The 15,207-nt window shown below is 22.7% G+C and overlaps 3 protein-coding genes across 3 annotated transcripts; 1 reads left to right on the forward strand and 2 right to left on the reverse strand. All coding sequences in view use genetic code 6, as the record gives it.

The window, feature by feature from the left end:
• Positions 1-47: 47 nt before the first annotated feature.
• Positions 48-212, reverse strand: TTHERM_000701240 (hypothetical protein; the record flags this gene model as incomplete). Its single annotated transcript, XM_012795318.1, has 1 exon — positions 48-212. The coding sequence occupies one exon, from the start codon at positions 210-212 to the stop codon at positions 48-50; it is 165 nt and encodes a 54-aa protein (XP_012650772.1).
• A 648-nt stretch (positions 213-860) lies between these two features.
• TTHERM_00702230 (myxococcus cysteine-rich repeat protein) lies at positions 861-6,622 on the reverse strand. The gene is made up of 2 exons (XM_971743.2): positions 6,426-6,622; positions 861-5,600 (listed from the first exon to the last, which is right to left on the reverse strand). The coding sequence occupies exons 1-2, from the start codon at positions 6,496-6,498 to the stop codon at positions 1,186-1,188; spliced, it is 4,488 nt and encodes a 1,495-aa protein (XP_976836.2). The 5' UTR covers positions 6,499-6,622; the 3' UTR covers positions 861-1,185.
• Positions 6,623-10,649: 4,027 nt separating this feature from the next.
• TTHERM_00702240 (tubulin-tyrosine ligase family protein) lies at positions 10,650-14,822 on the forward strand (the record flags this gene model as incomplete). The annotated part of the gene is made up of 13 exons (XM_971744.2): positions 10,650-10,796; positions 10,869-10,937; positions 11,493-11,645; positions 11,964-12,020; positions 12,099-12,306; positions 12,358-12,524; positions 12,607-12,951; positions 13,025-13,069; positions 13,126-13,383; positions 13,446-13,687; positions 13,869-14,151; positions 14,211-14,495; positions 14,598-14,822. 13 exons carry the CDS (start codon positions 10,650-10,652, stop codon positions 14,820-14,822), a joined length of 2,484 nt encoding a protein of 827 aa, XP_976837.2.
• Positions 14,823-15,207: the final 385 nt, after the last annotated feature.

Raw genomic sequence — 15,207 nt, forward strand, 5'->3', positions numbered from 1 at the left:
GAGCCCTTCTGCATGTAATTATTTAAAAACCCAAAGACGTCTGTTGTTCATAGAATAATATCTGTTTCCATCAAATATTACTTTTATTCTAGGAATGTCATCTATTTTTGTTGTACCTTCTTTTATTTCCTTTAAAGTTTCTTCAAGCATTTTTCCACATCCTGTAAATTGACCTCTAATTTTGGAGTGGGTGAAGTGAATAACTCCCACATCTAAGTCAGTTGTCTGCTATTTTTTCTACATCACTCAAATAAATTTTTCTTTTGCTTTTATGAGATTTGCGTGCTAATATTTTTTAAGTTTAATTAAATGAATCAATCTATCAATTAGAATACTTATAAATTATATATAATATTAATTTTGATTGATAAAAATTTCTCTCCTTAATATTTAATCGTTATTATAAATATTTATTTAGCTCTTTTTTGATCAATCTTTCAAGCCAATTAGTAAATTTTTAAAAAAAGATAAATTAATCTAGCAGTTGAAGTTGGTATCAAAAAATACAAAATATGCAAAACAATCAAATTACTAAATAAATTATTAAATTTGATCAATCAAAATATTAAAAAAAGAAAATAATAAAAATTTGGATAATATATCAAATTTAATTAATTGTAAATTTATTTTATAATTGTTTAAGTTTATAATGATAATTATTTGCTTGTTTTACTTTGATTCATATACTTAATTTTTAAATTTTAATCACTAGAGATATTTATATTGAGTAAAATTTTAGTAAAATGTGAAATAAAAATAAATAGCCAGTTTTTTGGAGTGCTTTGATTATTATTAAAACAGCATAAATAATTTCCAATAATTTTCAGATAAAACAGCTATTTTTAATTTAATTAGTAGCAATTGTAGAAATTAACCATTTAAATACAAATAAATATTTTAAAAAATATTCTTTGAATAAGCGTTTTTGTAAATAAATTATTTGATAAGTAAAAATGAAGTATTAATAAATAAATAATAGATAGGTATATGGAATTGTTAGTGAATGGATAGACATATAAGTAAAAAATATTTAGAAAAATTGGAGTAATTTAAGATAAATAATATGATTTAAGTGCATCTATTCAAAATGAATGATTGATTGATTGATTGATTGATTGATTGGTTGATTGATTGGTTGGTTGGTTGGTTGACTGCCTGTCTTAGTGATTGACTAAGTTTTAGCTTTCAAAATTAAATTTAGGTATTAGATTAAACTAGTTAGTTATCACTTTAAATATTGATAAGAGAAAAGCGACTCACATTTCTAGGTCTAGATTTAGCTTGCCTTATTTTTTCTTATGTGCTTTCTTCCTTTTAGTTTAGTGAATTTTATGAGTCTCTATTTGCAGAATTTAATTAACTTATGTGTTAGAAATTTTTGTATCTGTCTGTCTCTTTTTGATTGATTTCGCTATTTTGGTTAGTTGGAGAACTTGAACATTCGTGTATTTCTTGGAGGCATGGGATTTTTAAATGAGCTTTTACTTGCTCATTAAAAGTTTACTAACCTGGCTCATTCTTAAATATGACAGAGAGTCTATTGCTTTTCATACCAAAAGGAGTTTAGTCCTAAGTTTTAGTAGATCTTCTTCTGCTATTTTTTATTTTAATTGGAAGAGTACTTGTTGGTGTCATAAACCCATTAACATTATTTTTACTGATGACATTCATTTCGAAATCATCTGCTTCATAATCATCATCTGATGAAGACTTTTTATTTATTTAGGCTCCTTCCTCTGACAATGGACTTGTATCTTTTATATTTAATTTTAAATTGTCACTTTTATAAACTTTCATGTTTTAAGGAGTTCTAATATTAGTAGCAAACGACTCCATAAATTAGATGGTTTTTGGTTCTTAAGTGATTTTGTTTTCTTAGTTTTACTTTTATATGTTAGATTCTTGCATGGTTTTTTTATTCATAATTATAGAGTTATTAGCTTAATTAGAGCCAGAATCTATGTTTTTTTCTTGTTTTTCTATTTATTTGTTTTAAGGAACAACAATAGATAAAATTTTATGCTTTTTACGCCCTATTTTATCATGGATAATCTCATAAATTTTATGTATAGTTTCATATATCATAAGCAAAATATGAATGCCTATAATTGATAAAAAGAAGCAAATAATCCACAAACCAATGTGATTTCTTTCATCTTAATCAGCTTAATCAACAGCCTACGAAGAAAGACGAATTACGAATAACTCCAATAAAATAAAGAGAATTTCTGATAATATATTTATAATATTTTATGCGAATTTCTCAAAAGGCATGTATTTTGTGATGTAAACAGCAACACAAATATGTTAAAAAACAAGTAATTGCACTTGTATTTCTGTATAATCCATTAGACACATTATGATTGCCATTATGATCATCTTTCTATAGTAAGTGATAACATTGAAGCAGTAGAACTTGAAATTACTTGTTTTCATACCGACTATTATTGCTTCCCATTTTTCTAGAAACTCAATATGCTCCTGAGCTAATTTTAATTTTTTTATTTACTCATCATCTAGCTAGTTATCTGACATTTCATTTTATAATTTTGATGTCTGTTTAATCTTATTTTCATTTGGGTTTTAACATTCATCGTTATTTCTTTACTATTTTTCTTTGCAAGTTTCATCACAATTTTTCAAATTTTTTATTATCATATTTCTTCTCTCTTTTTGCTTTTCTTATAATGTGTGAGATGATGGTCTTTTTACTTGAGGACTTTCTAAATTAATGCTTGTCTCGATTTGAGATTCATAGTTTTCTAGATCGAATTCTATGATTTTTCTATTTCTGTACAAGAAAATGAGCTAGGAGGTAGGAACTGCAAAGAGACCAAGGAAACAAATAGAAAAAACAATTATATTAACTAATTCAGCAGTATGTTCTTTTTCGGTAGAATCACTAACTGTAGTATCTTGAAATTGAAGAAAAGAAGAAGCACAGAAATTTAAAAACACAACATAAACTACTTCGATTGAGATATTATACTAAAGTTTCATAGCGCATTTATACATGAAAGAATTGAATTTTTCACATTTAGCAAGAATTTTTTTTAGTAAAATCTAGATTATCCTAAAGGCAATCAAGAAACCAAAGAATAGACAAATGGCGAAAATATTAGTTCCAGAGTTACGCAAGAAAAGAGAGTCCGTATCTAAAGAGTAAACATGGGGATTGCAATTTTATTTTACGTCTTCCACATAATTCTCAAAAGGGTTTGGCAAGAAAGGCATTTAAAAATTATCGAATTGCTAGAAAAAGGAAAAGACGTTTTTAGGATATTCTATGTCCAAAAAGAGGAAATAGTATATAAGTTCAGTTATATCTACAATAGCCATAAGTGAATAAAAGTTATTCATTACAGCAAAAGACAAACCTGATATAGCTATAGTTACTTAAGTTGACTAAGCTGCTGTTGCAATTTAGTCTGCTTACTTTTTATCTTCAGAGCTGACATAAACATAATTTTAAATAGGTGCAACTTCTTAGTTTTTGTAAAGGAGTTTTCCATTTTAGTTTTTTATTTGTGTTTGATTTACTTAAACGATAACTTACTAGTTTTTAAGTGTGTTATTTAATTATAAAAATACATTAAAGCCATAAATATTTTACAATCTTCTTTGCTTTAAATTATTTTTATAATTTTCCATCTATTTAGCTTACTTTTATTTTTATTTGATCGTAAGATTATCCAAATCATTTAGTTATAAGAATCTGCTCGAAATTGATTTAATACTATAGCTGTATTAGTCAGGATTGAGAGAACTAATACTTATCTGAAATACATCGTTTAGAGGAATATTTGGATTTATTATTGGCTATTGAGTAAAAACTATTTAAACCAATGGCTATCCTTATTTAGTTACATTGAAACTTACATAAAATTTGAAGTTTGGGTCTGTATTTTGTTAAATTGCTTCATCTACATCTATCTTATAACAAACATCTTTGCTTGTTGGAGATCCACCTGAACACTTAAAATTTGGTTCTATCTTACAATTAGAATCACAACCATCACCGTTTATTAAATTTCCGTCATCACACTACAATTCATCATTAATTCTGTAACCTTTTCCACATGTTTCGTGGCAAATCTAGTCTTTTACATAGAAATAAGCGCTTTAGGTATTACAAACAATGCACTTAGAACTGTCATTCCATAGCTGAGAGTAACCTGCTGCACAAGTAGAACAATTAGTAATTGGGTCAAAATAGTACAAACATTAATTGCATTAAGAAGATGAAGAACAGCTAATACAATTTTTTATATTGCAAGCCAAACAGTATAAAATTCCATTTTTAGTGATAGAAATATTTGAGCAACTACTCACACAAGTACCTAAATCAGTCAAGTAGTATCCCTATTTACAAGCTATGCATTAATTTAAATTAGTTATACTGCATCTACTGCAATTAGGTACTGATGTTGTACACTGTTAACACTATTTGTTTTACTCATCAATAGCATATCCTTCACTACATTAAGTAACGCAAGTTCCTTAAACATTAGCATTTTAGTTACTATCTAAAGTAACAGTTTTCCACTAAGTATAATAATTTATATACTAACCTTAATCATCTATGCTAGAAGGACAAGTAGTTAGGCATACCTACTTTTAAGAGAGATTCGAAGGATTAGTAGGAGGAAATAAAAATCCTTACAAAGATTTGCAAACAGTCTCATCAATATTGTAAGAGTATCTCTATCTTATTTAAATGCTTATATTGCAAGCCATACTTGGGTCTTAGTCGTCGATATCCTATCTTGCAGGGTCTGAAGAATTGTAAGGCGCCTCTGTTAAATTTAAAGCTTCATTCTATGAGCATTTATCACATACTTGTAAACTATTTAAAGGGCAGTTACCAACTCCATTATTACTTTTACCTGAACACATTTTTTATGAACCATTTAATGTATAATAATAGTTTGGACTACATTAATAACAATAAACTGATGGGATATAAATTGCCTACATACAACCTATAGGTAATTTTTTTTCTAATTCTTAAATTGATATTGGATTGGTTTTTGGTGGGGCACTTTAAGAATTAATACATAATCCATTTAATAAAAATGCTTTTTATGGACAGTACTTAGCTTAGTAAATATCAGTTGGTTGACAAACTAAAGGATCAATCGGATATACTGATGTTGCAGTTTAGTAGTTAGATGAAGCATAAGAGCAATCTAAGCACCTTTTAATTCTTTTCTCAAATCCAGTACCAATAGGACAACTACCTGGTACTAATACTTCACATTTTTATTAATCTTAAATAGAAATACCTGTTCTATAGTTTCCACATTCAAAGCAAGATAAATTATCATTACAGTTTAGACATCCTTTTTAGCAAGAAATACACTTTCCGTTTTTAATAAAGAAACCCTACAAGTAGCTGTTCCCACTTGAGTCAGTCACCCATAATGTCTTACAAACTTTAACACAGATTACTCTTTAATCTAAGGTAGTAAAAAGCGAATACCCAGGTTAGCACTGTATACACACTTACCAAGCATTGCAAATCTAGCATTTAAAGCTGCAATTGTTACACTAATTTGCGATTACTTAATAGTTCTCGATGCTGCATTAAGATTTTTATGCTTTTTTCAATAAATAAAATATAAATTGTCAAATATACTTTAAGCTAAGAATAATAAAATAGTGAAGTAAAGATTAATTAATTTATCATTGATCTAATTGAGGGGATTAGTTAGTAATAGATCTCAAAATTAATTAACATTTTTAAGAAAGAATTTCTTTTAAGACTTTGAAATATTGATTACATTAATTTTTAGAACTAAATCTAATTAAAATAATTAAGCAATATCTAATAAGTAAATAGAAAAGGGTATTTAAAATTTAAATAAAAATTATTTTTGGCAGAAGCTAGCTAACTAATAACTAGTCAATCTTTTAAAGCTTTTAAATATCTAAAAGTAATTTTAACAAAAACAGATCTCTATCTTTTTATTAATTTGCTTCTAATAAATGCTTAATTTTATTTTTAATTAATTGAATTTGAGTAAATTGTTTAAATGTAACATGCCTGAATGCTCTGCTATTTCCAAATTAAATGCTAAATCAATAGAGATATTTATTTTTGATTCAATACTAATACAGAAAAATTGTTTTGCAAAAAAAAATTTTTTGAAAAATAATATTTTCAGGCAAAAATCTAGTCTTACAAATATCAAATAACAGATCGGATATTGTTAGAGAGATGAATTAATTTAGATATTTAGAGTTTATTATCACTAAAAAATTTATTTGAGTTGATCTAAACAATTAATTAAAGTTAAAGAGTTAGTAGTAGAAATATAATAAGGTAAGTAAACCAAAATAGTTCAAGAATTTTATTAGATCAAAATATTATTTTTGTTCTCTTACTTAAATTTGAAACAAGAATTTAAATAATTAGTTTTTACCTATGACTTTAGAGTTTTTCATCAAAAGAAACATAATTTGATAGAGAGTAAAAAATAGCAAATCTATTTTCATAACGCAAATATTTTAAGAATAAGCAAGAAGTTGATTATAATTAGGTTTTTTTATATGAAACAATTTGTTTTTATTGTGATTGATCACACTTTAAATAAATATGTATTTACTTCTTTTTTTTCTGAATTATTTTTATCAAATCTTTCTTATTAATAATTATTAATAAAGAAATTTAATTGGATATTGGTTTAAATTAATTCGTAAATTGATCACATCTAATACACCACTGATAAATAAATTTATATAAAAAACATTACTCATTCTAAAGGTGGGAAAAATCAGTCCTAAAAGGATATCACTTAATCCAATCAGAGTAAGAGTACAGACTTGTATATTTAAAAGCATTTTTAAAATAAATGCCAGAATTGAAAGTAACAAAATAAACCAATAGAATAATTGAAAACTATTTTATAAACAAATAAACAAAACAAAAAAATAGTTTAAAAATACATTTAATTATTTAAAATTCTCTTGTATTTTGAATTAAATTAAGATTTTTGGTATTTTGAATTCAATTTTTTTGCGTGAATAATTAATTAATGGAATACAATTTTTAAATTTATCAATAAAATTAATGTAATAAGAGTAAAATCTTCTTACCAAATTCAAAATTCATGAAGAGTAAAAGCATACACATATATGTAGTCTGGATTTACCAATGATTTATTTTGAAAGCTTTGTTAGAAAATTAATATTCTTTAGTAGATCAAATAACTAGAAATCTAAAATATTATTGAAACAAAAATTCTTTTAATCCAATTAATTATAGATAGATACATTTAAGCTAATTGAAATTGATAATTCCAACAAAATCTGTGAATCGACCCTTTAAGTTTTTAAATATAAAAAGATAAAAAGATATTTTTTATTAAATAGACTTTTAGAAAATACGTTCTTCATTTGATTTTGCTACCTTCAAATAAAAATGATTTCAAAAAAGACAAAAAGTAAATGTAACTTAAATCTTTTTACCAATGTTAATAGCAAAGATGTTAAAGTATTCACAAATCATTAATGATTAATCTCAATTTATATTAAAAACTTAAGAAATAGAATGAGAGAAAGAAAAAAATAATTATTAATTTACTTTTGATTAGATTTATTTATCAACCAACTCATAATCATAATATTTGACTCTATTTTATTTTTATTGATTTCCCACTATTCTTTTATCTCAGATTTAACCAGCATACAAAATATTAACAGTTATGTAATTATTTTCATTTGTTCATACATTTATTTATACATACAGACAGACAATCATTTATTCGATTATTCTTTTAGAAACATCCTACAAAATATATTAAAATTCTTACAAATATATTGACAAAAATAATTCTTTTCTTATTTTACCATGCAAAAATTATAAAACCACATAATATTATTTTGTTTCTTGTTAAAAATAAATTTTGTATTCTATTATGAATGATAAAATAAAACTTAATATATTAATTAATATATATAGAATAAATAAATATCTTTTCATGTAGATATCTAAAGCGTCTCCTCTATAACAAATATTCCATATAACCTGAAATAGATAAATTAGTAAATAAAGATTATAATATTTATTAGAAAATATAACTTAATCATTCTTATAGAAAACAGCTATTAATTATTAAAGCTCAAAAATTCATACTTATAACCCTATTTAAGTTATCAATAAATACATCTACTTCATTCACTTCTCGATAATTACCATTTTAAAATTTTTAAAAACTAAAAACATGTTTAGAAAAAATTTATTTTTTCTTAAAACAATCAAATTTAAAGTTAAAAGTCTAGTATTTATTTATTTATCAATCAAAAAATACATTTAAAAATTCTAGTGTAATTTTAAAACAACCTAATATTTAAATATCTCAAATAAAATGAGATGGATTTTGGAAGTAATACTGAAAACTTATCATTTATTATATACTAATTTAAGTGATCGATTATATTTGCAATCTATTTAAAATAAATAAGAAAATACAATGAATTAATCTAATCAATTTGCTAATTAGTAAAAATTTCATCTTACAGGATTTATTACCTTTGTTTGTAAGTAAAAGTAATTACTGTAATCGCGTTTGCTATTTATAATTGTGTAATCTCATATTAAGTAATTTTAAAGCTAGAAATATTATTAGCATATAAGTCTTTAATACAACTTTTAGTCATAATTAACTATTAAATACTTGCTAACTAATTATTATCTTAAGAGCTCCACTACCTCTTTGAAAATCAAATTTATAGTCTTGAAAGAAACTTTTTTAGAACTGCTGTAACAAAAATATTAATTTTATTGTTTGTAGATTTTTATTATAAATGAATCACAGTTAATCCATTCTAATATTTGTATTTTTATGATTATTTTCTATCTAAAACCGAAGGAATTATTAAAAAAATGATGTCATAACTTATTTTCTATCTTAGAATTTTTTCTCTATTCTGATAATTAATTAATTAATTGCATGTTTATTTATTTGCTTCTAAGCTGATGCTTCTTTATTGCTTGAATTTTATTTTTGCACAAAAATTCAAATAATAAAATTTGCTTATGCTTATACTTTTTTAATAATCTTTGGCTATTTTATATTATTTTTAGTCTGAATCAGTGGCTATTTTAAAGAATCTTAAAATTTTTGTTTGTTTGAAAAAAACAATCAGTTTAATATTACTTTTATTAATATTTATTTTTTTTAGTAAAGTAAAGTAAGCTAAGCTAAATACCTAATTTTTTAATTGCTTTTTAGCGTCAAAAATCAATGTAATCTATTTTATCTAGTTGCTTTACTTTACATCAATAAAAGCTGCACTATATTTCACTATATTTTAGTTTTTTAGTTTTCTGACTATATTAGATGCTTAGGTTTTGTCATAAGAATGTAAGAATATTGGCTGATATTAGCAATAGATTTTAATAAATCTATCAATAGGAAAATAAATAAGTGACTATACCTAATTTTATTTTTTTATAAATGAATGTTTAACATTTACTTTATTGAATGAGATTACTAAATTTACTTAAAAGAAATTAAATATATATACCTATCTATTAATTTATCTATCTATCTCTCTATCAAAATTCATTTATTTATATAATCAATATTTTATTTAAATTATTAATTTTAAAACATTTTATTTCAATATTTCTATTTTATAAACTCAATAAACATATTTGTAAATTTATTTATTTCTGATCAAAATGGAATTTTATTTTATTTAAAATTTAAATTATAGTTTAAACCTTTTTTCAAATTATAAAATACAGCTGAAAGATAAACAACCCTAAACAATATTAAATATTATATGAGAAAAAATAACTAACTCGAAAGTTTAAAATATGATATTCAGTAATAAAATAAAATTGGAAAATTAATTTTAGAGATCTTTCCTTCTTCTGTTTTTTAATTTGTTATAAATCTTAATTTAATATTTCATTTTATAATTAGTAGAGTATTGCTTTATTTTTATCTATTTATTTAAATATTTGGCTGACAAATAAAATAAATGTGAACCTTTTGTTGAAAAATAATTAATAAGGATACATTTTTTAATAAAAAAAATATTAAATTTTGGTATTGAAAACAGAATGAAAAATAATATCAAAGAAAAATATTTAGAAGGTTTTATATATTTAATCGTTTTGCCTAATTACAATATTTATTGTAACTATTGAGTTTTATTAAAAGCAAGCTATTAAATTGTAAAATTTAGCAAAATATTTTAATTACTAATGATATAATCAAAAAAAAAACATTAAAGTAAAATAAAATCTTCTTTATTTTTACATGCTATAAATTGAATTAAAAATAATAATAATAAAAATTAATAATCCTTTAAACTAGGAAATAAGAGTTTTTGATGCTAAAATGAATAAAATACTAACATGTAATATAACTAATGAACATTTATAAAATAATTACAAATTATTTAATTAATTAATAAATAATATGTAGATAGGCAGATAGACAAATTTAGTCCAATAGGTATAAATAAATTTTATCTGAAAATTAATTTTCTATGATTAAAAGAAGTAGTCTGGCTCTGTTTACTTTTGCACAGTTAATTATTTATTCATCTATTAATAGATTATTTAATATATCTTTTTTTTGTTAAAAAAAACATTAATTAATTAAAAACTTATATTTACTCAATTTTAAGATATGTAAACTCTACTTTCAGAAAAGCATTAAGCATTCTACAATTTTCATAAATTTTAATTATAAGAGGGAGGATTACCTGCGTAGTTAGTTTCTGTTTTAGCAGATAAATTAGAAAAGTAAACATTCGATTTTGCAGAATACTTTTAAGTAAGGCAATCTAAAATTAATGAATGATGTGACTGTTTATATATATATATTTATATTATCACCATAAAAAAGATTTAGGATAATTAAAACGATGACACCTTCTAAGTAGTAGCTTCAGCTGATATTTAAAAAGATTCTAATGTAAGTCTTATCATTTATTTTTAGTTAGTTATTTGAATAGACTTTCATTTATTTTAAATTGTGTAATCATAAAAAGCATGTAGAGATTACATCTATTCATTAATGAAATTTTGATTGATATTATCTTTTAATGCAAGTTCTCACTATAATATGTGAGCATTTAAGTCGAATAATATCAACTTTATTAGCATTAATGAGCGAATTTAAACCGATTTTTATCATAAATTTAAAAAACATATCTAAAAATGTATAATTTTAATTGATTGAATGGAATATCATTCATTTATAATTTGATTAATAATAATTTAAACAAAATGTTTTTATAAAATATTTTATTCATTAATTTATGCTAAAATTTTCTTAGCAAATCCAAAAATCATTTTCGATGTAAAATTGTTTGTAAAATAATTAAATTTTATATGAATTATTAATAAGCAATATTAGCTTAACTATTCTCTAATTTTTATTATTTTAAGTAAATTTTTTGAATAAAAAATAAGTAAAACAATTAAGAGAATAAATTTTACTTTTTATCACAAATAAATAATTTTATAGGTTTTTCTAATTGACCATTAGCTTACTTTTAAATCTGATGAACTTAGAAATATATTAGAAAAGGATCAAGAATTAGTTGAAACACTTAAATACCATCTTTAATATTTTGATGAAAAGAAAAAAATTCCTGGATTAGAGCAGCCTACTTAAAAAGTAATTTAATATTTAGTTAATAAGTGAATCATTAATTAATTGATTAACTTCAATTAAAAAAATAGCAAAATATATCAAAATTATTTTAGTTTTGATAATAATTAGATTTTTAATATCTTCAAATATATAAATGAAATAGTTTTTACCATGTTGAAAATAGGGGTATTTGTAAATAAAATTAAAATATTTAGAAAAAAAGCAATATTAATAAAGTTTTAAAAAAAGAAAAAATAACTTAGAAAAGTTAAATTTTTCTATCCCTTTTAAAATATAATAAATTAAAATATTTTAAATTAAATTAATGATAAATTTATATAGTTTAAAGGAGTCGAGGAATATGATTCTTTAGAGATAGTGGACCCTTCTACTTACAAGGTAAAAAAATTCGCTAAGATAATATTTTACAATAGTTTATTTATTTATTCTCATTTTATAAATATAAAATCTAAAAAGATTCCAAAAACAACAGTGAGCGTTTCTTTCTTTGATAATTAAATAAAGTCATTAGAGTTAGTTAAAATCATGTTAAGAGAACTCCCAAATTTGAAGTGTTTGTTTTTAAATTACAATCCAGTTTGCGAGGAACTTGGTTTTAAAGATACTATTGAAAACGAATTCCCTTAAATTGAAATTTTAAATTCAAAGCTAACATCTAATTCTGGTATTTTAAATCAATTTAGACTTAAATTAAACAATCTGATTTTAAAATTAGGGGAATTCGGTATAAAATACTGCAGTTATAAATATAATTTAGACAAGACAAATAAGATTAAAACAGAAATGATTAAATAATTGGATTTGTCTAATAGAGAAGTCTTAAATATGAAGAGTTTTGAAGTATTCAGCCAATTTAAAAATTTGGTTTAATTGGATGTCAGAGTAATTTTTATTATTTTATATTTAATAGTTATATTATTTTTATTTATGATAACAAATAAATATCTTAACATATTTTAATTAGAAAAATGATTTCGATACTGAAGATAAATTTAATAAATTGCTATAAATTCTTTAAAATTGCAATAAGCTCACTAGTTTATTCATAGATTTTGAATATGAACTTAAATTATGGGATTTACAAGAGATAGGAAAATTGAAAGAAGTTTGTCCAACTTTAGAAAAAATAAATGAACGTTTTTTAAGTTACAAGAAACCTTAAGAAAATGAAGAAGATATCAAGTTTATAACAAAAAATATATGGAAATCTATTGGAAATTACTACAAGCTTGGAAAAAACGAAGCTGGAGAAACTCCAACTTGGTTTTTAAACTAACTTTAAGGGATAGCTATTCAGCATTCAGACACAGTATTTATTTTAATTTAATTCATATCCTATAATATTATTTCATTATTTTTTTTTTCTAAAACAATACAACTAGCCCAATCTGAAAATGATACCTTTTTAGTATTCGCCCTCAAATTCAGTAAATAATTTAAGCTTAAAATAAATAAAAATTAATTTAATCATATTTTTTATTAGGATTAAGATGGATAGGAAATAAAATCTTATTCTATTGTTTGGCCTATTTATAATATACAAGCAGGAGATCTTGTTTATAGAGACTATTTAGCAGGATTTGATGAATCGAAACAAAGATCTGCAAGATTAACAACTTGGTTTAAGGTTCCCGAAGAATACTTTGCCAAATGCATCTAAGATTATAAAAATAAATTAATGCATTAAACATTAATGGGGAAGAATTTAATAAAATAATTTAAAAATTAAGAAGGCTTAATTGTAAATATTTTAATTTAGTTAGATAACTTTTGAAATTAACATAATAATTCTAAATAAAATAGGTAGGAAAAGTACCTTCTTAAAGGCCCTTGAGAGTTATTACTGATTATTAATTAGTCAAAGATAACCTAACATTAAAAGAATTCGAACTTATAGAAGATGAATAAAAGGCAGATGTTGCTTTTTTAGTTTACAATTTCTAAAATAGGCTCAAAGACTTGATGAATACTCATTTATGTAATTAATTCCCTTACGAGTAGTGTATCATTCATAAGGCGCACCTTGCTTAGACTGTTTACTCAACGTAAATTTTATTTATTTATTTGCTTATCTATTTATTAAAAACATAAATTTAATATTTTAAATCATTTTAAATTAAAAACTTTTATATTTAATTAATTTTAATTGAATAAAATATTTTTTTTCCCTATGAAACTTCAATGTTTTTTTACATTTATTTAATCCTTATATATTTAAATATAAAGTATTGGATAAGTAGACTGGCTATAATAAACATTTAACTTAGAGTATTAGTTAAGTGAATTTATTGGTGAGTATTAAAGAAGATAAAATACATTAGAAGACAATATTTGGATTATAAAGGCTTTTGATTTAGCAAGAAGCATGGATATGATAGTTACTGATAATCTAGATTAAATAATTAGATAAACAGAAACTTTACCAAGGCTTGCTTAAAAATATATTCAAAATCCATTAACTATCTAGAAAAAGAAGATAGATTTAAGATTCATGGTTGCAGTCAGATCTGTAAAATTGATTAAATAAGTTGTTTTATCTAAAAATACTAATTAATTTTTTTATATAAGATTAAACCCTTAGAAGTATACATATATAAAAACTTTGTTATACGTTCCTCTAACAATGAATTCACTAATGACTATAGATCACGTGAAAATTATGAAACACATTTCACAGTCATGAACTATGGAGGTAAAAAAATGAATGAAATCTTACAAGAAGAATTCATTAAAATCTTTGAAGAAGAAAACCCAACAATAAAATGGAGTGATATTTCTAATAAAATAAAGAGCATGGTAAAAGAGTTATTCATAGCAGTTTCCACAAAATACCCTAAAATGCACTGTGAAAACGTAAATTAATAAAAAAATAAATAAATTTTAAAATATTTTTAGTTAAAAATAAACTAAATATAATAAACGTATCATATTATATTAATAATTTATTAAATATAGTCAAGATCTGTATATGGAATGGATGTTATGATTGAAAACGGAACCTATTAACCTAAACTTTTAGAAATGACTTTCTCTCCTGACAGCAACCGTATTTGTAAATACTATCCCAGTTATTATAACGATTTGTTTTCACTTATTTATCTCAATTAGGTAATTTTTTTATATTAATTAATTTAAAAAACTAATCAATAAATAAATAATATATTTATAGAATAACATTGAATCTTTTGAATCAGTCGTTTGAAACCGTTTAAGATAATTTTATTATCGATAGGTTAAAAAATATATTTATTTATTTTCACTTAAGATATCACTTAGCAATATATTTAATAATAAATATCATTGTTTATTTAGGCTTTCAACAAATTTAATTAATCTAAATTTATGTATTTTTATAAAAATGATGTTTATTTGTAGATTAATATATCAGAAACCTAATATTAGTTTATAATAAAAATTAATATGTATTTCAAATATCAAACTCCCATTCCAAAAATAAAATAGATTTCTTTTTAAGAATAAGATAAAAATTTTTGGAGGATGGAGGGTTGGTTAATAGTTTAAATAAATAAATTAATAAAAAATAGATCAATAGAAACCCTATTTT

Source organism: Tetrahymena thermophila (genome assembly GCF_000189635.1).
Source record: "Tetrahymena thermophila SB210 genomic scaffold scf_8254820, whole genome shotgun sequence".
Lineage (NCBI taxonomy): Eukaryota > Ciliophora > Oligohymenophorea > Hymenostomatida > Tetrahymenidae > Tetrahymena > Tetrahymena thermophila.